We start from the raw sequence: 26,926 nt of genomic DNA on the forward strand, positions 1-26,926 counted from the left end.
ACTACATGAGTCCATGTTTCAAAAAAATCAATAAATGACATTTTTAAAAGTTAAAAATTGACATTCAGCAACAGATGAAAGATACTTAAGGGAGGCTTGCTCTCTTACTTAGAAACCTGATGTCATCAGTACGCTATTTTTGCTCTTTGGCAGGTAGAGGGAATTTATTGCATCAATTAATGCTAAACATGTGTGTTGAAATTCCCCATGAAAAGCATAATTGCTCGGTACTTAATTTGCTGCTTTACAAAGTATTCTTGGAGCTACCATTTTAACTTCCTTAAACAAGCTACAAGTATTTTTTAAAACAAAAGATCAATCGCTTAATTTTAGTTTTTCATCATAAGTATTATTTTTTAAAACACAATCTCTAAAATGAGAGGGTTTTCCACAGGGAGCAGCACCTACATTTTGGGGCAAGCTCATTTTCCCTCTTCTTGATTTTCTATGGCAATTCCCGGAGTCAAGCCACACTTCACTCTTATGCCAAAAAAAAAAAAAAAAATTCTTCAATAAACACACACTGGTTATGGTGACAAATTTCTCACATTCTTCATTTCTTTTTTGTTTTCTTTTTGTCTGTGGAGTCTAGGGAAATCTTTATTTTGGGGTGAGGTGTGTGATATTTGAATGTTAAGAAAGCAGAGGCCAGGTTAAGTGAAGAAAACATCTTATGGACTACTGTCCGTATCAACTTCTCCTAACTTACAGATAGTCATAAGCATAACTAAATAACAGATTATCATAATCGGTGTGTGTCCCCTCTTTGGAAGTTCAAAGTCCTCTTTCTGATTTAACTTAATTTCTTCTGCCACAAAATTTCTCAGCGTTTTGAAGTTAATTTTGCAAAGTCACAAAACAAATCAGTTCAGCCACAGAGAGCAAGGCTGACGACCTAGTACTGTTCTGGAATGAAAGGACACTTCACGGATTGTAGAGAGGAGAAATATTAGTCAACCATAGACAAGGTGGAGCTTGGATCCAGTGGCATGTTGCTGGAATGTTTCCTCAGTTGTATCTAAGAAATGCCCTAATACTTATGTTAGGTGTGGTTGATAACAAGACTTCAGTAAGGGATGAATGAGAAAGAGAAAGATCATCTGGGCAGTGAGGTTGCAACCCCAGTGGAGTTACATTTAAAACACATGTAACTACCGGATTCAGCCGTTATACGAGAGGAACACTGAGGCCACATACGCAGTCACAATAATATAAGCAGCAGTAAACCATGAATACACTCGGATTACTCTACTTTAAAGAAACCCTCTGTGGCCCATTTCAAGTTTATTTCCAAACTCCGAAGGTGGGGGGAAATGGTACCAATCTGAGAGTGGGTTGGTTTGGGGGAGAGGCAAGCAGGACACTCTGAGTAGGAGGAAGAAGGTTTATGAAACACTCCTTTAGTGATGAGGAAGGGATTAACAGGTGAGTGTCATCTGTATGTAACTTTAAAGAACACTGGAAAAGAAAAACAATTCCTTTATTTAGAAACGGGAGGGGGGAAGAGCACATTGTGGAGAGAGCAAGAAATAGCAAGGAGAGTCAGACAGCAGCCAACAGGACAGCCGGGTAATTAGAGGTCTCTGCTTTCAGTAAATGAGGAAATGCTTTTCCAACATTGCATGAAACTCTGCTGGATCCTTACCCTCCAGCTCTCCCAGGTCACCCGGTGGGTAGAGGAAGTTAGATGGAAATACATTACTGCGCGCCACCTCCAGACGCCAGATTGAAAGGTCCGGTTGACAGCCACTGGAGGAAGCCACGAGGAAATCTGAGATCTGTGGTCTCCTGCGAAGATCACGACTTGTTGGGGTAGGGGGGTGGGGAGGTGGGGGATGAGGAGGTGGGGAGTTCTCTCTGTGCCTGATCCCTTGCAGGTGGCGGCCAGGTGGAGTGGAGCGGCGCTGTGGCGGCAGCGCGGAGGCTACAGGCAGAGGGCGCGCGTTCGTTGCTTGATGCGAGCCTCTTTCCTATGAAAACAAGAGTTCTGTGTCCAGGAGTTCTTCGGCTGCTGTGGGAGCAGTCCTCCAAAGGAGCGGGCACCGTGTGAGTCACGGGATGCCAGGTTCCCAGAACAGCCAGCATCCCTCCATCGTTTCATGGCCTTTGGGGCTCTGAGCTGCGCTCCAGGCACTGACTCCGGAACTCGATTGAGGGAAAACTGCTGGAAGAGCTCCCTGGCCCTGGAGGGTTTACAGTTGGCCGCTTCCCTCACTGGCTGGGTTTTAAGGAGAAAACAGTGAACAGGGCTGGGGAGCGAAGCGCCATGCTTCCTTGGCTCTACTAGTCCCTCTTCAAGTAGATTGGGGTTAAGACACCCTGGCGTGGGTGTGATGGCAGCAAGGGTGCTTGATTCCTTTGTGGCCACCTTACAGTTACTCTCTGTAAAGAGCCATCATGCTAAAATTTTACCAGGGCACACACTTTTACAACTTAATCGGCAGTGTCTTATCAAACGCGGGCAGTAGGACCCGAAGAAGAGGCGCACTCACCTCCTCCCTTGGACATCCCTGTCCCCTGTCCCGGAGGAACACTGTGCACAGCAGTTTGTTTGTACAGTGCTGCGATTTGTTTCCCGACTCCTTCCTCACCTATTATTCTCAGTTCGCCATGTTGGTTTGGATTATGTGGATTTTCACCCTTTGCTTTGACTAGAACAGCAGGACGCGGTTTAGAAAATGAAGACGGGGGGAGGGGGCGCTGTGCACATTCAGGGCTTCCAGTTTAATAACGTCACTTCAAGTTTGAATCTTTATTTGCTGAACTGGTTTTGATTCCATCCACCCTCCACGTGCATGAGCCCAGGCTTTCAAAGAGGGAAAAGTAAGCTTTGGCTCACACTCTTAAAACTTTCCTAGGCAAGGATTTCCCTTCTAGACGAAAAAAAAAAAAAGTCTGTAAACTTAAGAGGAGAAATAAACAAAGGTACACACCATTTTTATAAACTGTAGGTTTTAAGATTTAATAAAAATTTACCCAGGTGATTTAAGTGATAGATATATTCTATGTTATTACATTCATTATCATTGGCTTTAGAACCTCTGTGTTCCTCTCCAGTTTTGTAATCAACTCATTTTATTTGCTTGCATGAGCATTCTTTATTGTGAACTACGTTTTAAAATGCATTCCAAAGAAAACTCGTAGGAAATAAAATAAAACCTGGTGTTCATATTTTTCGTGTGTGTGTGTTCAAACAACTACCTGATACTAGACAGCGGTGAACAGACCTGCAGAGTTTGAAATCAAAGGCACACAACTATCTAGTCCTTGGAACACATGAGCAATGGCTTCCAAGAGTGATGGATTAATGGTTTGGAAACTGTTGTGTTTTATTAATATCACAACACTGTTTTTATTCTTGAAGTCATTACAGCAGAATTCTTTATTTCCTTTTTTTTTTGAAGAGTAAATATTTAATCCCAGCTTTCTATATACCTAGAAGAATAATATAACAAACCTTTCACACCAATCAACCCTTTATTTGAAAAATGTGTGAAAAACTACTTGCACACTTGGTAAAAGCCCCTTACTGACCCTCAGTGGTGATAAAATCCAGATCTCTTAAAACAACCAAAGAGAGACACCCGAATCTGCTCTCAATCTTTCTGAAGCAAGAACTAAAGAGCAAAGTTTATTAGTTTATTGAATAATTTACAGACAAATGTGCACGTTAAAAATAAAGTTGGAGATCTTGACAAAAAAAAAACTCTTAAAAGTTAGTATTCTTCCAAGAAATACATATTTCTCTGTACATCTAGTATTTATGCCAAACAAAACCAGTGGAAAATGACTCAAATCAAAGGTAGCCCACATCATAGAATTCTAAGTAAGTACTGTCTGTAAGAACTTATCGAGTTCTGGTGATTTGTGGAAAGTTTTATTAATACTTTCTTGAAGATTTTATGACTTGGAAAATGTAACTTTCGAGAACATTTCTTGCTGCTTCCATTTCTATTGAAGTCACTAAATCAAATATATTGTAGAAATATGCTTTGCCTTAAAATCCTTTGCATATGTAACTAATTATTTGATATTTAAACGTTTTGTATATTTTATTTCAGGAAAAAAATCCAAAAAGTTCCCCTAAAAATTGAACATTTAGGGATATTTTATAAGGAAGAAGTATTTTGAAATAGTATTAAAAGTGATTTGAACATTAAAGAAAATACAGGAATTTGAATGTTCAAAGTGGGGTAATACACATTCAAGATAAAGAATTTCATTGCATGATTTCTTTAAATTTATATAAATATCAAGTTTAAACTACCAATATCAAGTTTAAACTACCACATTTTGTATGAGCAAGAAACTTGATTAGATCAGCAAGTTACTTGATTAGATTCAAGTAACAGAAAACTTCATGTGAAACTTTCTCAAGTTAGTAAACACTGGTAAGCTAGTAAACACGTAAATACTTTAAAAATATCATTACATAATACTTTGTTTTAAGAGTATATATTAGTTTTTATTTTTTATGGAAGCTTTCCGTTTTTATTAATTTATGGAGAAGATAAATTTCTGTACAGTATAACGTGACTTAACATGTGACAGTGGTGTTTTATGTAGTTTTCATTTTATAGGTAGAGTCACTTCTGACTTATACACATAACTTTTTACTTAAAGGGAGAAAAAAATTGTATCCATAACAGTCTCAGTATACAAAAGCATAAAGCTAAAAATGTTCATAGCTATTGACAGGGCTGCTTTGTCTGTCCAAATTCACTGTACTTGCTAGAATATTTATATTTTAAAGGGATTACCAATTTTTTTCACTTCTGACAAGAACTGATGTGAATAATGAGGTGAGTGGAGTCTTAAAGTGAATATTTCCTCACTTGAATTTAATGATATCAATATTATTCTTTAGGAAGATATAAATTCAAAATGAATTAATTTCATGATCAATTTTGAGAGGTTACAAGGAGTTTCTTTTTTTGCACAATCAAAATATTATCATAGCAATTCAGATTGTCAGTAAAAGCTTAAACAAATTTGCTGATAATCCTGTTAATGACCTAGGTCAAGTGTTAACTGTTGTGGGTTACAAAGCAGTGAAATTAAGGTTTCTTCTACCTTCAGGCAAACAGCACAGTTATAACCGTTGGGGGTGGGAGGAGGGGCAAGCTATTAGGAGAACTATTAAATTACAGAAATGTATAATGCATTCAATTATTTAGTCTAGCATGAAGAAATGCTATTAAAAGCAAATGTAAGCTCTTTTTTAAAAAGCCTATAAAGATGACATGATAGCTTAGCTCTCTGTTAATGTTTCAATCACAGATAATTTTTATTTGAGAGTGAGAGTTTATATACATTGAAGGTGATGTCAATTCAAAACAAATTTTCAAAGAGTAAATTTGTGATTTAAATATTTATTGCGTCAACATTTGCCTACTGCTTCACGAGAAGTATATAACACACATATGCAAGTTTTACTTTTAATAGTCAAACAATCATATAATCTTTCTTGTGCTTAGCAGAGATTTATGTTGAAAGGAGAACATTTCAGAGACAATGTCTCAGACACTACAGGAAAATATCTCAGTAAGAAGCATGTAAGTATGTAGACTGAATTTTACTAAACTGTATTTTCAAAACTCTCATTTTTAGTGTAAAAAATGCAAAGGGTAAATGTGAATCCAATTTGTGAAGTCTATTCGAGGGAGTATGTTGCATATAATAAGCAACATACTTTGCTTTGAATAAGCAGTCCACTTAACTTCAGACAGCTAAGAGTATTTAGTAGGTATGGGGAGGACTCCATGCAGGTCTAAAGTTGGCTGAACTAATGAAGGTTGATCGCTTCACTCTGTATTAAGCTTTAACCTCTTTTAAAACTTACTGTTTGCCATTATCTAAGTCCCTGAAAGAAACAGGATGAGCATAAGGCTGTTCCTGATAGAAATGTGGAGTACTAATTTTACTTTGAGGACTAACTGATTTCCCAGTGGAATTTCTTCTTGTGCCTCGTGAGTAGAAAGAACTGATCATTGTTAACAAAGTCTTTACTACCTTCTGTGTGGGTCTTCAGGCAAGGTTTTAAGTGATCCTCAGAATCATACATCTCTATATTATCCAGAAGACCATGGAGATGAAGTAGCAGTTGGAATCACTTTATCAAAATCACATTAGAAAGTCATATAATTAACTGATGGACGGGAAAATTTACATCAAACTCTTAAGTTATTTTTCTTTATTTTGGACTCATGGAATTTCAATGGTTTTACTTAATCATCTCAATTTTTGTTAAAACTCTCATAAAGACAAGTGTCTTAGCAATCAGCTCAATGGCCTGGTTTTGTTCTTACAATTTTGTCATTGTCTATCCCATGATAGACAGGAGAATATACTTTAGTAAATACGTTGTTGAAGGTTTCCTGTTTTCTTAAAACATATTAGGCATTATATTTTAAGTATAATTTACTTCTTCTCTATATAAGTATATAGTTTCCTATACAGCTTCTTCTTATATAGCTTCAGTTTTCAAAATACTGATATAAAAGAAATCTGCATTAACTGGTTCGCTTTATCTTAACTGTATCTATGAGTCCAGCTTACTTAATTAGAGGAAATGCGTGGAAATCATGGCACAGATCAGAATTTTCACTTCCCATATGACTCAACTCAATTGCTTAGTGCCAAGATATTTGATAAATGTTTAAAGTATCATTGGAGTATTATCTAAGTTAAACTAATCATTTTAACTTTTGTTTTAGCCTCGTAAAGATAGTGAGACAGTTAGTCATATGATAATGTATGGAAAGACTAATCCTGTGAACAATAGATACATAGATCTTTCATCTAAGCAAATTAAATATTATATTAGTTTTATAAGTATTTTTACCATTATAGCTCTATGAGGTTAACTTATACATGACTATTTAAATGCAATATTCAATAACACATATATAAAGTGGTTTAATGGCAATTAAGATTTAATTATACTTATTGCATTAAATTAATATGCATTGCTTTTATAAGAGTATGAATAAGATTAAGGGTATTATTATTATAATTATTATTTGCAATTTAAAGTGAGGTTAAGTTAATCACAAATGTAATTTCTTCTCTCTTCTGCACATCACTAATTCAGTGAGATCATTGTTTGGATAGTCCATATATATTCTATTTGGAAAAAGACAACTGAGCAAGAAAAAGTGTCAGTTATATTAGAGTTATTGTTAGTATTTTAATATTTTAAAACAATTTGACATGTTGCTGTGTTATTCTTGAACAGATGACCACTCAAGATGACCATTCTTTCAAGGAGAATGACGATTATTTTTAAGTGAACATTTTAATTTGCATTACTAATAAGTGATTTGTGGAAAAGATGAGTTTTTCCATTTCCGTGGTAAAAACAAAAATCTATTTCTCTACTGAAAAACAAACAAAAATTAATAAAACCAGCCAGACTGACAAAGGCAGCCAAGGTATTAAGGAAAGAAAATTAAACTGTCCCATTAGCGTGAAAGTGGGTCACCAAACATGTGAAGCAGTCTTTGTCCTAATGGGTTTACATATATTTTTTTTCACATGGACATAAGCATAATGTATACAACATTGGCTCTAAAAATATTTTTAAGTGGGTGTTGAACAGTTACTGTCTTTCCTGCGCATCAGCTGTTCTCTATTGTTAACTTGCCCGATACAATTCTAAATGTTCAAAATCATTAAGAGGAAATAAAAGTTGTAAGTGTTGCTGCAAGGCAATCAATTATTCAGAGAAGTTGTCTTAAGAGTTTGTATTCACAAATCATTAGTACTAGACAATGAAAGTCTGCCAAAATAATAAAAAAAAAAAGGATGATGAGTCTGCTCAGGACACACAAAAATATTCTCAATATTCGGTTTACACTGTGACCCATTGAGAATCCTGGGATACACGGAGAGTAATTAATCCAGTGTCAAGGAAATGCTGTTAGCTACTGAGTGTTCTTTCTAATTTGCTATTCTGTTATTTACTATATTATTTACTACCCAGGAGCTATTCATCAATCAATCATTAAATGCATTCTTCCATTTGTATGAAAGGCCTTTTTAAAACAGAACCCAACTTAAGCTCAGTATATATCCCTTCAGACATCACTGCTGTTAATGTGGCATGCATATGCTGCCCATGAGAACCAGTATCGCTGAGCACAGCATCGCCCTGGCGGGATCCACAACACTTCAATAAGGCGGTTGTAACATAAACATAAGCACACACGCGCTCACTCAAACACCTCGGGTCCAGCGTGCCCCTTTCCCTCTAGTCCATTCATAAATGCCAAAGGGTCTAAGCTAGAACAACCTGTCATTATCTTTAAAACACACCGCGGGATCTCAAGAGAGGCTAGCCTTTTCTTTGAAACTTCTCAAAGAACCACATGGTCATAATTAGAAAATAAAATACTGCCTTGGCTATTTGGCAATTAACAATCTGGGTTGTAAAAAAACGGAGTGTTTTCTTTCTTTCTACTTCAAATTGGCAAATGTGGTAATCACTGGAATCGCTATCAGATTAAAAACAGATTTTTTTTTTTAAGGTTTCTACAATCCCACATCATCTCTCAAAAGTGTTTTGGGATTGCTACTGGGCAAAGACAATCTTTTTCCCTGCCACTCCTTTCTGGGCATCTCGGGGAGAACCGCGCGGGTCCAGGGGCTGCGGGCTCCGCTCAGGGAGCGGCGCGGTACCTGGCTTACCTTCATTGGAAGGCTGTGGGCTCAGTTCCCCGGAGCAGCTGAGGACGCAGCAGCCAAGCAGAACGAGGATGGAGAGGTGACAATCCATGTTGCTGGTGCACCCGGCAGTGAGAGGAGCATATCTCCACGAAGCATGCCACTGATGTGAGGGGGAGCGCTCTGATTGCTGGAGAAGTTACCATGCTCCGCTCGCAGTCTGATGTCAAGTTTGACACTGGAGATAAGGAGGAGTCTGGCTGCCTTTCTGCGAACCCCTCTCGGGGACTTCGCTGGGTCCTAGTGCCGTCGCCAGCGGGCGCAGAAGAGGAGCAGGGCAGCCGGTGGCTGGCAGCCAGCTCCGTTCCAGGGAGCTGCGGAAGAACGCAGTGAGGTGGAGGTCGAAGGTGTTGCCAGTTGGGTAGGAAAGCCAGAAGTTATGCTGGGACAGCGACGAAGAGTCTTGGGAAACATCCCGTTTTCACTGAAAGGCAGCTATTTGTTTGCTATTCATGATCAGTTGCCTATTTCTGAAAGATCCCTATTAGAGGTACTGTGAGTTCAAAAGAAACTAACGTTAAAAAAAGTATTGTTTTAAGAAAATGGGAGACATTCGTTTAGCTATTGTAGAATTACAAGGGCCGTTAATTATCCCTTTACTGTGTTGCATGTGATCACAATTGTCTTAGTGATTCAGCAAGACAAAAGTAGACATCCTAGATCAGAAAGTCTGTTCAGTCCACCACATGATATCGGGCTGTTAAAGGCATTTGAGACAGCAATTTCAGCTCAAATAGAGAGGACACAGTCAGGTTCCGTACACTGGCAAATAACCGTTGCCCTACCAGGACAGTAGCAATCCTAGCCAAAGCAGTAGCTTCAGACCACCACCCATTCCCATCCGGTGCTGGGTTAGTAATATAAATCAAACGTTGAGTCCTGAACAATGAATGCCCCTGCCTACAACCAGCTAGCAATCGGACTTTTCTATTCTGTGAGACTCAGCTTAAGTCACAGCTCCCTGTTCAGCCTTCCGGCTGCCACTAATCTGGGAATATTTGAAGACTGCTCTTTTAACGTTGAAAATCCAGTAGCTGCTAGAGAATAATATTCTTGGACTTCTCTAAATTACTTTGTGCTATGTTTATAAACGGTCTCATGCTGAACAACCTAACTGCAATCTACTTCAGCCGTGTAGTTTTTACAGTTTGTACTTTAAGATCTCTTTTGAATTATCTTTGAAATAGGTCCCAGAAAGTGAGTCTCCACTCATCCATCTCAGCCTTCACTGAAAAGAAACAAGATGATTTCCTTACCCAGCTTCAAAACAGTAAAATAGATCGACAACATTAAAGCCTGTGATCAATGCTAGAGCTCTGAGAAAGGAGACTAAGTTTTTAAGGATCCTGATAATAAGATATTTATTCCACAAGCACTATATTTCAGTGACACCTGAATTTAGGCTAACAGCTTCTGATACTGTTTGTTGACTGTTCGGTGAAGAAAGGTTGGGTTGAAGAAGCCAGATGGAAGAAACTGATCCTGCTTACTTGTCCATGAGAGACATACTTGTCTCTCTAACTCCTTCTCACGTTAGGCCACCAGAGGCTGTAGAGACCACCAGTGCTAATCCCGTCTCCACTGAAAATAAAGGTTGCTGATCAGAAAACAGGGATAGTGGGAACCTGCTCACAATGTTTGTGGTTCCATCACAATAGTTACATTGCTTCACAACTGGATATGATGTTTTATTTCTGGGCATTTGAAAGAAATGACGTTTATTTCAGATTGCGATTTAAAAGCGTTGGGAAAGGTCATTGTGATATGCTGGTTTTTATGAATGTGAACTTCATTTCCTCCCACTATCCCATTATTTCTCTTTCACATCTAACATCTAACGACCACTTAGGATGGGGAAAAGGGCATCCATGTTTGAACAATGTTACAAGTGGGTGAAAATGGAGCTTAAAGCAACGCCTGGGCCAGGCACGGGATGTAAACTGCCTGGGATTTCTCAATTGCAGACTCCTTAATCCAAAAGACACCAGAAAAAGAGAAGTTCTAGAACTGAGAACATAGCACAGTTGGTGGAGTGCTTGCTTGAGGACCTGGGTTCTATCCCCATCATTACAGAAGTAGGGTGCATAACACAGCACTCGGAGGCTGGAGGAAGGAAAAGCTGAAGTTTAACATCTCATTACACAGAGAATTAGATGACGTCCTGGGCTGCATGAAACCCTGCCTCTAAAACAAAAGAAGGAATGAATAGATAAAAGAAAGGAATGGAGAAAGAGAGAGAGAGAGAGAGAGAGAGAGAGAGAGAGAGAGAGAGAGAGAGAGAGAGAGAGAGAGTCTCAGTACTATTTTGGATAGATGTGGGGAAAAAATGCAGGTCAACAGACAGAAGAGCAAGTAAGACAGGAGTGTCCTGTCTTGGACTTCTCTGGCTTCTCACTAGCAGTGCGTTCAGTTGCAAATTTCTGGGTTGCAATGTCCCTGGTTCAGATTCAGCATCTGTGGTGGATGAGACTTCTTAGCCCTTCCACACCACATGACACGTCCCTGGCTTAGCACAGACATGACAGTGGATTCTTGCTCTAGGGATGTTGACAGGTGGAGAGAAGTAAAACTTTAATACTTAAGGAGAGTTCAGAAGCCACTGTTATTAGGCCAAAGGAGCATAAACCAAATCAGAATGATGCCCAATTGAAGAGGAAATACTTTTAAAATCCTGACATGCATGGAGCACAGAATATTTTAGTCAGGAAGAGTGATAGCATCAGAGGACACAGGGAAAGCCAGAGTGGTTGGTGGCTGAAATATTCTCCATAAGGCAGACTGAAAACGGTACAGAAGTTTCCATGCCACAAGTCAACTTGTTTGCAACCTATTCTAGGCTAAAGAAAAAAAGAATAAAACAAACAAACAAACAAACAAACAAAAACAGAGGAATAACCTGATTATGTCTGAGGTTTAGGAAATTATTATAGTCCCAGGATAAGCCAGGGCTGTGTCACATGGTATGGAAAGGCTGAGAATCGTCATTGAAAGCCACCTCTTCTTTCCACCATAAATAGTGAATCTGAACCAGGGACACTGTAACCCAGAAATTTGCAACTGAACCCACGACTGGGTGAGAAGCCAGAAAAGCCCAAGACAGGAATTTACTTGAGAAATCATTTATACAGCTGAAGACAGGATGGGTCTATCAGAAGAATGAAGAACTCCTAGTTGTGGAAGAAAATACTTTTTTTTTTCTTCAAGAAAAACAAGAGTTAGCCACCCAATTGAGCAGTTGGAGGAACATTCCTGAAAGAGATAGCAGTTGAGCTATATCTAGGAACGGCAGTATCGGTGGGTTAACAATGAAATGTGCTTCAGAAATGGAGTGACCATGAAAAACAAGCTTCCTGGAGAGAACAGCCTGCTGTTGTTAGAACAGATGAGCTGATGTCAGAGATTTGGGAGAGAAGAGAGTGGTCAGCTTGGAAAAATCCCATCATCGATTCTAAGAAGGCTAGGTATCTTTGACTGTAGGGTGTGCTATACCAGTCTAAATCTGCGCTTTAAAAACTGGAAGATTGTAACAGAAAATGACATAGCAAGATGAGCTAATACCCCAGCACTTCTTCTGGACAACATAGCTGATTGACACTGCAGGTCACCTGTAGAGCTTCTCATTCAAACCAGTCTACTAGCAATTGGCTTGGTTCTGCTGTCTTTTGGTGAGATTTTGACACTAATATATGCTATCATTTAGGGATAGTGTAAGTGTCACATGGTAGTTAGGATGTTATAAAGAAAGGCCTATCCTTTTGTCTGACATATTAAAAATGTTTAGTACACTTTATAAAAATGATCAAATCACTAGCCAAAGTGCAGTCTAGACTGTATGATCCTGAGCAGTAACAGAACTTTAAGCCACACAAACATAAGTGAAAAAAACCTGACAAAACTTCACAATAGTTTTATTTTAAGAAATGAGAGATACTGGTGTCTATGCAGCCTTTTAAATTCTCTTGTGAATATAAAAAAAGATTTGAGGAGAGAAAATGGTGGAGACCGTTAATGCAAAGTTTAATTGGAATAACCTGAGAGCAAGTCAAGGGAAATGAACTATTAAGAGACAGAGACCTTACCCGGATTATTCTTTTAGCAGTTATGTGTATCTAAAGATATTCAGGTATATATGTGTAAGGAAAAGTTAGTCAGGGAGATCAGTTGGCTGAAGATAAAGCTGTAGCAAAGACCAATCTTCAAGATCTCAAAGCAGAAATGGGAACAAGGAGTTAGAAGAGAACAACTCATTAGAAGACTAGACTATTGAAAGGTTTCACAGACATTCCAGATTCTGATAAATGAGTGACTATTTGCTGTGACAAATTCTATGATAAACCCTTGCTTCTGTCTTGTACTCTGCTACTGTGGCCAAAGTCACCATTGTCCTTTGACTATTGGCCTTCTCTTTTCTAGATATATGCAGAATGATTCTGAGTATGGTGACCCCTATTGGCTGAAGACGCTTAACCTAACAGATGAACAGTTGAGAAATTCTGCACTGGACACATTCTGATTCCAGTGCTTGTACTGCTTTTACTCATCTTGGTATTTGTAACATTGTACAGATACACATCTCATCTTTTCTCATTTTCTAATGATCTTAAATATTTTATATGCTCTTAGTGTTCACACGCAGAGAGACACACACATGCACATGCATGTGCACACACACAGGGGTATGTTAAGAGACAGCGGGATATGCTGTACTTACAACATTGTATATTGAAATTCCTTCACCCTTAGATCTTCCAGTTCCCCTTGTATTTCTTCTCATTCTTCCCTATAACTGCCTTTCTGTGCCAGCCTCCTGACTTTCAACTTCTATGTAACAAGCTTATTCTTTCCACAAAAGGGTAATAACCTGCGGTGGTAGTGCATTTCTGTTCACTCATTTCACTTAGCAGAATGTTTTTTTTCTCTATCCACATCATCACAAATAGCAGGATTTAAGCCCTTTTGGATCTGAAGATTATCCTATTGTGCATATCTAACACATTTTTTTAAAATGCACTCATTCATTCCATGACATCTCAATTGAGTCTACATCTTGGCTACTGTGAATAATTCTGTACCAAGCATGCACGTGCAGATATCCTTTGACATAGAGATTTATTTCCTTCCAATGCATACCTAGTAATAGAATGGTTGAGTGGCACCATTGTTGCTGATGGTGGTGGTAGAGATGTTGTTAAATACAAACTCTGCAAGTTGAAACTCAATAAGGCAGTGACTAGAAGGTGAGGCAGGAGAAGCAGTGTTATGACCAGTACTGCAACTAAATGATGGACAGCAGAGTGAACTGAAGTGTTGGGAACCATGGGTTCGATTCAGGACACCTTAAGATTGAGTCAGAAGTTTTGAGAGAAGCAAGAGCATGAACTGAAACTTAGAAGGTGAGTGGTAATTATGAATAGCTTAATTTCAAGAAGGAAATTAAGTTTCCCCTGCAGATCACATACAGTGAGGGGAAATGAGGTCTCTGAATTGAATTCTGGTAAAATAAAATTATTCAAAATGCTAAAGGAGACTGAATTTATTATGGTAAACTGGAATATATATCATAAAGGAATGGTAAGGAGAGTGAGTCAGAGGAGTCACGAGAGATGCGAACTCCAGGAAGGAAGCAACCAACCAAAAGTAAGGGGAAGGTTCCTCTAGGCTGAAAGGAAAATCAATCGCTTTTGTAGTTAATGGACAGAACAGAAGACCAAGAATCTCTTCCTAGACTAGGTTTTGAGATGCATAACACCTCACAGACTGTTTTCTTAAAGAAGGATAAGACACCAGGGACTCCATTATGTTGTGGGGTCTCCATTATGCTTACAGGGTGAAAAGCAAATGTAGAGAAAGGATCTCAAAGAATGTGCCGTTTTGCAAGTAAAATATAAAAAAAAAATGATACTTGCTGAAACCTTTACAAGAAGCTTTGGAAGAAAGGCTTAATGGAAGAATGCTTCCTGAGAGACAAGGTTTTGTATATATTTTTTTTCTTTCAGAAAGATGTGGGGTTTGGTTTGGTTTTTAGGATGTCATCATATGTGTTACAAATTAATTCACTTTATTGTAACCTTGATATCCATTGGATTGATGTATCTTGAATGTAAACATTAAAATTTATGCTATTAATGTAAAAAATTAATCTGTCTGGATTAATTGAAAGAACAAATGTAACTATAAATTAAAACCATTTCACACAGTTGTAAAGCTCTCAAAACGGGAATGTAAAAAAAATTGTAACTATGATTGGCTTGGTAGAAGTCACACGTATTCTTACATTTATTAGGTTTTTAAATTACCTCTGAAATACATTTTCACTTTTGGAAACAAGCTTTATTTTCACAGTTACTGCTTGGTCTTCAGTACCTCTGGTCAAAATACCTCATATACATGTATATATAGAGACAGTTCATTGCAAAAACCCTAGAAAATATCCCAGCCTCGAAGGAAACTATGAACTAGCATGTGGTAAGAGAATAAAAGAGGTGGGTGTGGAACTTATGCTCGGTCTTCATACAGGCCCGTTTGTGGGAAGTGCTCCATGCAAACAGACATATGCATCCTATACAGTCATTTGTCATTCACATACATCTTACATGTATTAGATGGGATGCTATCCATTAGGCTTCTCCAGGGAACATCTGTGCTAAAGGGCAGGATTGGCTGTACCAGATAGAGCAGGACTCGTAATCCTGCTTTGCTCACAAGCTCCTTGTCATGTCTGCTACAAGCATGGCAACACTGACAAAGTTCTAGCTTATTTTTTGTTATATTTACAGGCAAGTAAGTCATGATAAAAAAATGGGGAAAAAGATAAAATATGGCTTAATAAATTAAAAAGATATCTCCATATAAGCCTGAAGATCAGCCTGTTGTTGCAGTAAAAATAATACAATGCTCTCCGATAATCTTCTCATTTTGAAGGTATGTAACTAGGACCACACCATCGTTATTGTGAGCTGGTATTATTATTGACAAAATCATTCTATATACTTTCTCACTTACTAATCAGAGTTATCATAATTGTTTTTTTTATTTTTAGTGTATGAATCATCTTTTGAGTATCACATGTCCTTTAATGAGAGAAAAATCCCTACCTTTTGTAAGAGAAAAACACTAGCTGACACAGTAATATATGAAAATCTATTTTATTTTATTGCAAATATAATGAACATGTGTTCATAAATGTTTGAAAATTTCTTTTAAAACACCTATACATATATTAAGTGGTCAATTTTCAATGATATCAGGAGGTTTTCAGGGTTAGTAAACATGAGACCACCATTATTAAAAGAAGCTGATAGCCAAGACAAAACGATATTGAATTTTCAAGTAATAGAATGTTTTTCTAAAGCAAAAAAAAAAAAACCACTCACCCCCCAAAAACATCAAAAAATCTAAACCAAACCAACGAAACAAACCAACCAACCTGTACTTCTTGTCAATTTATATTACATATAAAATGACATTTTCATTTTCTCCATACTGTATTTCTATTCAGTAGAGAAATAATAGTAATTTGTTTCTGAGTGCTACAAAAGGGGATACGTTAATAACCCAGGTAAAAATCAAGGTGCATTCAAAGAATTTCCTCACATCAAAAGATGGGAAGGCAGACTTGTGAAATGCTCTGTAGTGGTGCAGTGAAATTGCTCTACATGTGAAGAATACATCCCTTCAATTTTGTCTTCTAAGTATCTGGTAAGCCTGAACATAAAATAGCATTACTCAATACAGAATAATTAACCGATTATGTGCTTGTCTAACCACAGCCGTTAATTCATCTGGGAACCGGAGAAGCAATCCATAGCTAGCTATAGAGCTCTCATTTCAACTGCGTTAAACGTTTGTGATTTTTCACGGATTCTCCGGTTTCCACAAGTGTCCATGCAACCTCACCTGCTTTTCCAATTTGTCTCCTGGACTATACTCTGGGTCAGTGATCCCTATTACGTCATGTCAATACAGTGGCTAAATGATGATAAATAATTGACAATGTGACAGGAAATCCACATCTGAATGTCAATCATCACAGGCAACTACTTCCCCAACTGAAGGAAGAGTTACTTTTGCTTCAAATAGAGGTGTTTATACCTCTAACATTTTATACACCCTTAATAGAAAAAAAAGATATATTTTTTCAGAGATTATTGTAATTTAAAAAAACTGAATTTGAAAACAAATCAATGTATAAGTAACCGAAAGTATTTGCTTTTAGAAAACTATTATTATGCCTTTCATGTCTTAATGATAGTGTGAAAGAATTGGAAATGTGGATTTTGTACTTTTAGCATTTCATATGCATAGGATTTGATGTTTGTATTATTTATTTAATTTATACATTTCAGATAGTCTGTCATTTTCAAGAACATGCTTGAATAAAGCCCCAAGAAAATGAGCTTTAAATTTTGCTTCGACTTTTAAATTTATCATTCTAGTGTCCAGAAACTAGACTACTTTTACAAGCTAAACACTCACCCAGGCAGTCTGTCCGTTAAAGGTACCAGTTTACCAAATCAAAGAGCAGCACCATACCCAACCACTTCCTCGAAGATTTTCATTGTTAAAGCCTTAGCTTGGGAAACTGCGAGGAAGCACGCCCTCCACTAGAGGGCGACGGAGAGGCAGCATCCACTGCCGTTGAAGACTCAGGTATTCGGACCCATACAAAATCATAGACTACCGATAGGCTATTGGAGAAAACAGCAAAGATTTATTTGTTGGTTCATTTTTGATAATTTTGAGTTATGTAAAAATTTTAAAAGTTTCCAAATATCAATGCAAATCTATGAGTTCTGTCTAATCATCTAATCTTGTTCTTATCTGGCCTAAACACTAGTTTGATATCATCTTAGTTAATTAAGAAAGTTAAAGTCACATTTGAGTCTTGGTCCAGGAAAATCTAATGCTTTCTGCACTAAAAAGCTCCTAAATGGGTGGTACATTGTCTCTGTTCTCAATTTCCTTGAGAGATAATGTTTTTCCAATAAAACATTTAGTCAGAATGACATGAATGTAAATTTGCAGTCTACTAAAGTTAGCGTCAAAATAGAAACATGGTCTTTGGTAAAAGAGAAAGGAATGCGATAAAACTAAGAATGAAGTAAGTACAAACCAAAACGGGTCATTGCTTAAGTTCTTTCCATGCCGAGACACTCACAGAGACTTTCTTGGAAGTAACAGCTGTCGAGATGTTAGAGAATCTTACTGTAGTCCTTTATGTTACAGCGGTACAGACATCTTTCAGAAGGAACAAAACCAAAACAAACAAACAAACAAACAAGCGTAAAACCCAAGTAGAAATATGCTTGCCATTCTTGTGATTTGGTTCCATCAATAAAAAAGATTACTCTGGCATGATTTTCAACCATGACATGGAGCACGTTTTGGGTAGATCTAGAAAAGTCCTCTAAGAGTGATTCTATAAGAAGAACAAGCCAGCTAAGAATATTAATGACTAATTTAAATCAATTAATTGATAAGCAAAACATGTGAAATTATTTCAATTTATTATAAAATTCTGCACTTATCTACTCTGTGGACCTTCAAATAACATGTTAGCACATGATCCATGATATTTAAGAGTTTTTATTTAGCAGTATTCTAACTCAAGATTTTATTTGATGGGGTGTTATTCTTCACTTACGAAGTACTATGTCAAACTTCATATATATCGTACTGTGTTAGGATAAACCTACTGAAGTCCAGAGTTCTTTACTGTTAAAAATATAAGAGCCACACAGGAGTACAAAGGAAATTTCCTGACCGCCTGTAACCAAAATTTCTGCCAAAAAATTATTTCATCTAGGACACCATACAATTAAGGAAGTGAAGCATATGTGCCAAAAAATCCAGGTTAGTCTGGTTTTGTTTACCATTTTGCTCACAGCCTCCACGGCAGTGTCTGACACATAGTCAATCTACAATCCAGTTTTCAAGAGAGTAAGTGAATATATAATTCAAATTCATGATAATATATTTAAAGTATATTTGTACTGTTTTGTCACTTTCCAAAGTATTTTATTTTTAAATTAGTTATCTATGCGAGTGTCTGTCTTTGGTTTTGTGTATATGAGCACAGTACCTGCAGAAGCTAGAAGAAGGTGTTGGATCCCCCGAAGCTGGGGCTATAGATGGTTGTGAGGCATGTGATGTCAGTTCTGAGACGCAAACTCTGGTCCCAGGCAGGAACAGCAAACAGTCTTAGTCACTGAGCCATCTCTCCAGCCCTGGGTTCTGTTACTTTGAGAATTCATTTAATGCTTGACTTCAGTCTTGCACTTATTGGCTTAGCTTTTAGTTTTCCATTTTAAATCCTTTAACATAGTCCAGAAATGTAGGCAAAAGAAGACAATAGTATAGCGATAAGAAATTTAATCTTATTCCATAGTATTTGAGTAAATGAACAAATTACTTCAAATCTGAAAATTTTATTTGTTTATTTTTTATTTTCTTTCCTTTTTTCTTCTTTTCTTTCTTTTGTTTCAAGAAAGGGTTTCTCTGTATAGCCCTGGCTGTCCTGGAACTCACTCTATAGACCAGGCTGGCCTCAAACTCAGAAATCCACCTGCCTTTGCCTCCCAAGTGCTGGGATTAAAGGAGTGTGCCAACACTGCCCAGCGAACCCTGAAAACTTTAAGATAGTAAATTTATATCTCTCCTTTAAAAACACAGATAATGTTTCTGTATATGCATTTAATTTATTCAACATTCTTTATGCTAATGTGTTATCATTTATGACACACTGATTTTTCATATGTAGGAAGCTAAACTGCCATTTAACAAAATTATGCAAATATGTTCCACTTGTGCTATTGTTCTAGGTCTTTTTTTTTAAATCGTTGAAGTACTAACTTATAATTTCTTCCCAAACAGAATGAAGAACATTTTATATTGTTAAGCTTCCATCAATCAAGTCCAACCTCAGACAGAGAATTCTAGGCTAAATGTAAACAATAAGAGGCTATCATGTATGTATGTATGTATGTATGTATGTACATATATGCTAAATATATGCAGGCATAATCATTACATCATCTAATTTGAACTTTTGACTTTATTTAAAAATTTTACAGGAATGGAGGAAAAATGACTAAGAACAGTACAAAGTTTCTGTGAGTCAGTGAACTCCTCTGTAGGATATGGTAGTTAAAGGACCCATGTGTGTCAGGGGAAAAAGCATACGACACCAATAAAGGACTCCAAGCTGTTGACTCTGGGTGATCACATCAGACAGTGGGATCCACCAATGGTGACCAGTGTCCCCTTCTTTTACAGAAGTGGGTGGGAGATGGACTAGGAATGTGTGAAAATAAGAAATGGGTGAGACATCCCTGTGCATTCTTCTTAGTCTTATTGTGAGCCTCAACCAGTTCTAGAAATGATTTCATAAAATTATTTTAATGCCTACAATGTATAGCTTGCAGTTTTATATTACCACAGGTAATACTCATCAAAGAAGCACAGATATTCAACAAATTAACTACATTTTAAAATAACTATGAAACATTTCAGCATAGAATGGGAAGAATGTAACTGGAACGTTTTGGTTTTGGAGAAAGTCTGATTGGCAGGCACTTCATTGATTGATAGCTAGTTTTGGATATGGTATGAGGAAGCATTTAGATTATACTTTCTGATTGATGTCCAATTCCACTATAATTGTTAAACTGCATTTATATATTCACTTAATTATTGTATAATTGTTGTAATAAAATCTCTAGAACATAATTTTTCAATTTTTTTGGAGGACAGGGTCTTCAGATCTATTCTTTTACCAATACTACTCCATCTTAATAAAAATCTTCAGATCAGTTTATTTTCAAATTTTTATCTTCCATTTAAAAGTTGGTGATTCTAGATCACCTGTGGTTATATAAATTATTTATATTATATTAGTATTTTCAAATAATTACATTCATGGAATTTTATCGCAATTGTAGTGACAGAAGAGTTCCTTCTTGGTAATTTTCCCTCTTCTAATCTATGAATGTGGAATTCCTGACTGGTGTCCTCTGTAATATTCATCAATGCTGTTCTTATCAACTTCCATGTAAATAACTTTCCCATCTTTTTCCAAGTTTCTTTTGGTAATTTTGGTTTCTAGTGCTAATATATACATCTTCTTTTCAACTTATATAAAGACTTAACTCTTTGTTTCTATTGGCTTTGCATCTTTCAGCCTTGATAAATTCATTAACTGGTTCAAGTAGTTTTGTATGCTCCTCATGATTTTCTGTGTACACAGACCATTATCTGTCAAGAGAGTTGTTTTGCTTCCCTTTTCAGTTGTGCTGTGTTTATTCTTCATCTTCCTTGATGCAATGGTTACAAACTCTAGGATGATGGTGAAAGTGTACAATTTGTTCTTAGTTATTTTTGTTTGAAGGAAAATACTTAATACATCACAGAAGAGAGTTTTCAAAAGAAATAGAACAAATAAATAACATACATGTGTGTTTTCATGTGCACATGCACACACATGCACACACACACACAGGTGGTAATGAACAAAATATAAATGCTCCATGTATGAGTATATAATTTATGAAATGTATAATTTGTATAATAATAATATTAAAGAAGTTATTATGCAGACATATAATACATTGACAAAAGAGACCATGAAAAGATAATGAAGGCTGTCTGACTGAAACTGTGAGACTCTACTACTCACCTGAAGCCCTCTTATAGACAATGTTGTAGTTAAAGTAGTAAGAAGTTTCTGCTTGTACCTGGACTTCTGAAGATCTAGGAAAACTTATTTTCTGGACTTCAAAGGCAGTCTATAGTAGAGCAAGGGAGAGATGATACTGAAGATGGAATCTCAAGATTCTTCTGCAGAATCCTTTTCTGCTTGATGGGAAAAGACTGGTATTTGTTTTCTATTCAGTCCTTCAACTAGATAATCCATGTGGAAAGGAATTAGCTTTACTCAATATCTGCCAATTTAAATGTTAATCTCTTCCTAAACACCCGAACAGAGCTGTAACACAGCCAAACACCTTCTTGCCTAGCTGACTTAATAAATAAAATTATTTCCCAAACTACTAATAATGATGTTAACTGGACACCTTTGTAGTTGCCTTTCTTCAGATCGAATTACTTCTGTTTACCCCCGAAAGGGACATGCTTTTACTGTGAATGAATGTTGAAAGTTGTCACATGCTTTTTCTTCTCTTGAAAGGATTGCATGACTTCCATCCCTTATTCCAATATGAATTAGCCTGATTGATTTTGAATGTTAAAATCTCAGCATGGTCATGGTCTATTATTTTTAATGCAGCTTTGGATTCCATTTGTTAATGTTTTATATTGACTCCTATTTATACATTCCGAATCATATTGACACTGTTTTTTATAACTTCTGTTTCAGGTTATTCAATAGATGTTAAGACAATAAAAGAACTCTTTCTCTTTTAATAATGCTTATATATAATATGATGAAGGTTTAGCAGGTTTGATCAAGTAAATATTTGCCCCCAAAACTTCTTTCTGGGTAAAATTTGAAAGAAATTACATTTATAGAATTACCTACTTCTTATTTTATTTCCATTGTTTTATTTTATTTAGTTAGTTTTGAAAGAGGATTTCACTGTGTATCCCCAGCTGACCTGAAACTTTCTGAATTGACTTCACTAGCTCCATAAAGATCTGCCTGCCTCTGACTCCCAAGTGCTGGATTAAAGGCAAGCTCCATCAAGGCATGCTCCATCCATCATGCCTGACATTTCTTTAGTATCTAGTTTATCCCTCTCAGCAGTATTTTTAAATTCTTATTTCAATTATCTCTTGTTTTTATGCTAATTACTTTACAAAGTGTCACTTCAAATTTTCTATTTATATTTTCATCATATTTTGTTCACTCTAAAACAAATTTAAAATATGTCTATTTCATATAAATTTTTGATTTTCTTGACATATCCGCTGACATATATATATATTAGAATTTATTGTACACATTGTTAGTCTTTGAACAGCAATAATTTTTCTGAATTATTTCTTTTCAAACTTATTAGAGCTGTTAACATTTTATAGTGTGCTCCACTGAGAAATTTCTAATGGCTTTATCGGGTTTAAAAATCCCTAAAAGCCATTTTCCTTGTATGACTTTTATGAACATTTTCAAAATTTACCCAATGTGAATAGCAATATTCTATGATGGTTTTATCATCATTTCTACTCTATGTTAGTAGATCACAAATATAATCACAAAATATTTAGTAACCAAAAAAGAAGATTTGCAAGTCTTTTGACAAACTTTTCTAAAGTTTTATCAAAATAACAAACTTTTATTTATGGCTTCTGCTTTTAGAAGGTGGCGAGTCCATGAATCTAGCATCAGCTTCAGGAGAAAGCTTTTCTTTAGCCTTGCTTTTGGGAAAATCCTTAGAGTATCTGAGGCAAAGAAAGAGGAACTCAAAACCATTTTGTCAATAGTTCACCACCCTGAGAGTGAGATTAATCCATGTCCAAGAAAAGAGCTCTCATGAGCTAAACAGTTGGATCACTCTACATTGTTATAAGGACGAACATAATGATAGTCCAGAAAGAACATACATAGGCACTATGGGATTTCAAGTTTTCTCAATGAAAAGAGCTTCCTTTACATGGATAGTGATAAAAATTGAGAAAGACATTAATTATGCTTTGATCTTTTCTTCAAGGTTGGCCTTCTTTTTCTCCTCTACATTTAGGATTCCTAAGAAAAACAAATGGAGAATGCCCTGGCCTCTCTCCTAGAGCATCCAGCCACCACATGGAAGCCCAGCCACCACATGTACATGTTGCATTTGAAGCAAACTTCAAACATGTCTTAGTTAGGGTTTCTATGGCTCTGAAGGGACACCATGACTAAGGCAACTCTTATTAGTGAAATTTTAAAAGTGATATATTTTTTAATTATTTATTCTGACTAGCTCCCAATAAATGAGACAGAGACTATAAGATTTATTTAATAAAGCTTTATGGCACAAGAGCTGAGCAGTATTAATCTATCTTAATCCTCTAAACTAACCTGGCTACCTCCCAGAAATAATCCCTTGATATACTTGCATTTTAGTACTTATCTGGCTTTCTCTGCTTTGGGATTCTTCTCCTGCTGAAACCTCTCTTCCTTTGTCTCTCTCCCCGTCCCCTGGCTGAGACTGCAAGTTTAGCTCTATTCTCTCCTCTGGTCAGCCACTGGCTGATCATCTTTATTGACAAATAAGAGAATAAATGAGGAGTGATGTTTATAACAACGTTGAGTCAGGAGATTTTTAGAATAAGCATGACAATTCCTTGTCGAGATTGCTACCAGACGTGGGGGCAGAGAAATCAGCATTTGAAAAATACAAGAATAATTTTTACACAGTGAACAATAATAATATGCCTACAACTTTTAATACGGAGAACATTTAACTGTTGCTGGCTTATAGTTTCAGAGGTTTAGTCCATATTGTCATGGCTTGATCATTTGAAACCTCAAGCTTACCCAAAGTGATGCATATCCTTTAACAAAGCCGTATTTCATAATAATGTCACTCCTTGTGGATCCATGGGAGCCATTTTCATCTAAAGTACTACAACCTTCTTAGACTACAATATATAAAAAAAAATTCAACAAGTCACTCAGAAAAGACTTTGCTGTTTTTAAGGTCACATAAATATACATGTTATAATCATGAATGCATACAGTTGGGTTTTGGCTTCAGATACTTTCTAATTTACTTATGAAAACAAGAAAATAAGTCCTAATGATTTCTTTCCTTTTTCTTTATCAGGAAATGCATGTAATCATGCTTCCTGTTCACACAGGAGAGGAAGAGGGTACAACTTTCCTAGGAAAATGCCTGGACAGTGACTATCTTTTTACTGAAAGCCTCAGAGAATCCAGCCATTGTATAATAGACTTGGGATTGGATCCTCAAGCTCTAAAGGCTTTCACTGACAACCTAATCAAAATGACAAACAATTCCATCTTGAAGCTACTAGGTCACTTGGAATCCAAAGTAGAACTACATGTTCAGAATTAGACTTGAGCTGTATTTAGGAAGTTCAGGCTAATTCTCTTAGACACCTTATTTTGCAATTAATAGATTTAAATTTATAAACAAAATTATTGAGAAATTCAACACTTATATTAAACATAGCCCATGTAAAAACTCAAAATTCAGTTTATTTTAGCATATTTATAGAACTGAACAACTGTCACTATAATCTTAGTGTAGAACATTTTAACTACCTTAAAACATACTTTTTACCCAGTAAGTATTAAATTAACTTTCCTGCACTGATTCAATTCAGTTCCATCCAGCCACCGGTCTATTTTCTCTGTATATTTTCACATCTTGAAAATCATATAAAATAAAATCACACAATGAATGGCCTTTTGTGGGATGAACTTTGTTATTCATCCATATTATAAAACATAGATACTTCTTTTTTTCAATTGACAAATAGTATTTATTGCATGGCTATAATCTATTTGATTTATTTAATATGTTGCTGATTTCTCTCTCCTATCCATTCTTCTTTCTCTCTTCCTTTTGGACAAAATCTTTCTGTGTATTATAGGCTATCTATACTCTCGTTGCCTATCCAGCCCTTCCTGAATGCTAATATCATAGATGTGCACCATTTTTCTTTTCTTGCTTATAATTATGGAAAGTATGGACAGTACAGAAACAAAACTTTGCATGCATTTGCTTCCAGAGTTTGCATATTCATGTCTTTTTATTTTTCTTGAATACTAAAATAGAAATGAAATTACTAGGCCCTACAAAAACTCTATGGTTGACTTTATAAGGAGTTGAAGCACATTTATTAAGAATTTGTTCTATTCTGCACCCCACTAGCAGTACCATTTGACTTTCTCACATTTTTCTTGGGGCCTGATATTGTTCATATTGTTATCTAGCTATCACAGTGCATGTGAGAAAATATTTTATTGTGAGTTTGAGTAATGATTTTTTAAATGATGTTCTATGATGGTATCCTTGGGTAGACAAGAACAAACTTCTACTCACTTCATATGAAAAATCAAGACAGACTGAAATACTAAATACTGATACAATTGAAGTAAAAGTTGGTGAATGGATGAGTACATTGGGTTACAGGTGTTAGTACATAAGAGTTGTTATTTACGGGTGCACGAGTGATGAACAGGCAACTGCATCACCAAAAGTTCATCTCACAGGTGACAACTCCTAAAAGCTAAAAACTGATACTCTCTGCTGGAGTGACTGGTAACTTGGCCAATCAAAGCAATGCATATGGGCTGCTTAACTATTTGGAGTCTTCTCATCCTGCAGAAAACTGTTCGATGCTTCCATAACTTTGAGTATACAGGAGTGGGGGCAGGCATGAGTCATGTTCTATCTCTTTCTAGTTTGTAAGTTTATATATTTTCTGAGTGTCATAAGCTTCTCTCCAAGATGGAATATTTCAACTTACAGGCAGTCACTATAAAACAAATAGTTAATGGAGTAGGCCATCTTTTCACATGCTTGTAATTCACTTGAATATTTTCTGTGAAAGAATATTAAGAGCTGCTTCTCACTTTTAGGTGAATTGCTAACATTTTTGTTATTAAGTACTATTAAGTGCTACATATATTGAACACTGATCAATACCAAGGATTTTTTTCCATTTTTCATTATGTCATTAGTAGTAGATCAACTAAAATATTAATTCCAAATTACCATTCATTTTGTTTTATAGCTTTTAAATTTAATATGATATTCCATACCTAAGAGATCAAAAATATTATTGCCTAGCAAAGATTGAGTCCTATGTTTTCTTCTAATTTATTTATAGTTCTTGATCTTATGTTTAAGGTCTGTGATTATTTCAATTAGTTTAAAGAAGAATGTGAGAAAAATTACAAAGCATCCTTCTTAATTCTCTTGCAGTTGAGTGTCTACTGTAGCAGTCTTTCCTGAAAAGGACAGTCTTTCCTCATTCTCTTGTCTGGACACCCTTTCATAAATTATGGATGTTTGCTTCTTTGCTTCCTTGTTATATTCATTTGATCGAATCAGTCAAGACATTGGCTGACATTGTATTCTCTCAACTCTAATCCAAAAATGATCTATTCACTTATGTAAAAGTAGGATTTTAATATTTTTTAAAGAAACTGATAAAGTAGACAAATATGTAAACAGCTTTCAGGATAAATATATTTCTTTAATGTCTTCCTTTCCTTCCTCCCTTCCTCCCTCCC

At 36.2% G+C, this 26,926-nt stretch overlaps 1 protein-coding gene across 2 annotated transcripts in view; it reads right to left on the minus strand.

Annotated features, from left to right (window-relative positions):
• The window catches only part of Epha3 (EPH receptor A3), a 305,965-nt gene extending 296,964 nt beyond the window's left edge, over positions 1-9,001 (minus strand). For both annotated transcript variants that reach the window (XM_028761158.1, XM_028761157.1), the window contains exon 1: positions 8,689-9,001. In XM_028761158.1, the coding sequence (XP_028616991.1) occupies positions 8,689-8,776 (88 nt within the window). In that variant the 5' untranslated portion in view covers positions 8,777-9,001. The remainder of the gene's footprint in view (positions 1-8,688) is intronic.
• Between the last annotated feature and the right edge of the window lie 17,925 nt (positions 9,002-26,926).

Source organism: Grammomys surdaster, unplaced genomic scaffold (genome assembly GCF_004785775.1).
Source record: "Grammomys surdaster isolate TR1022 unplaced genomic scaffold, NIH_TR_1.0 126679, whole genome shotgun sequence".
Classification (NCBI taxonomy): domain Eukaryota; kingdom Metazoa; phylum Chordata; class Mammalia; order Rodentia; family Muridae; genus Grammomys; species Grammomys surdaster.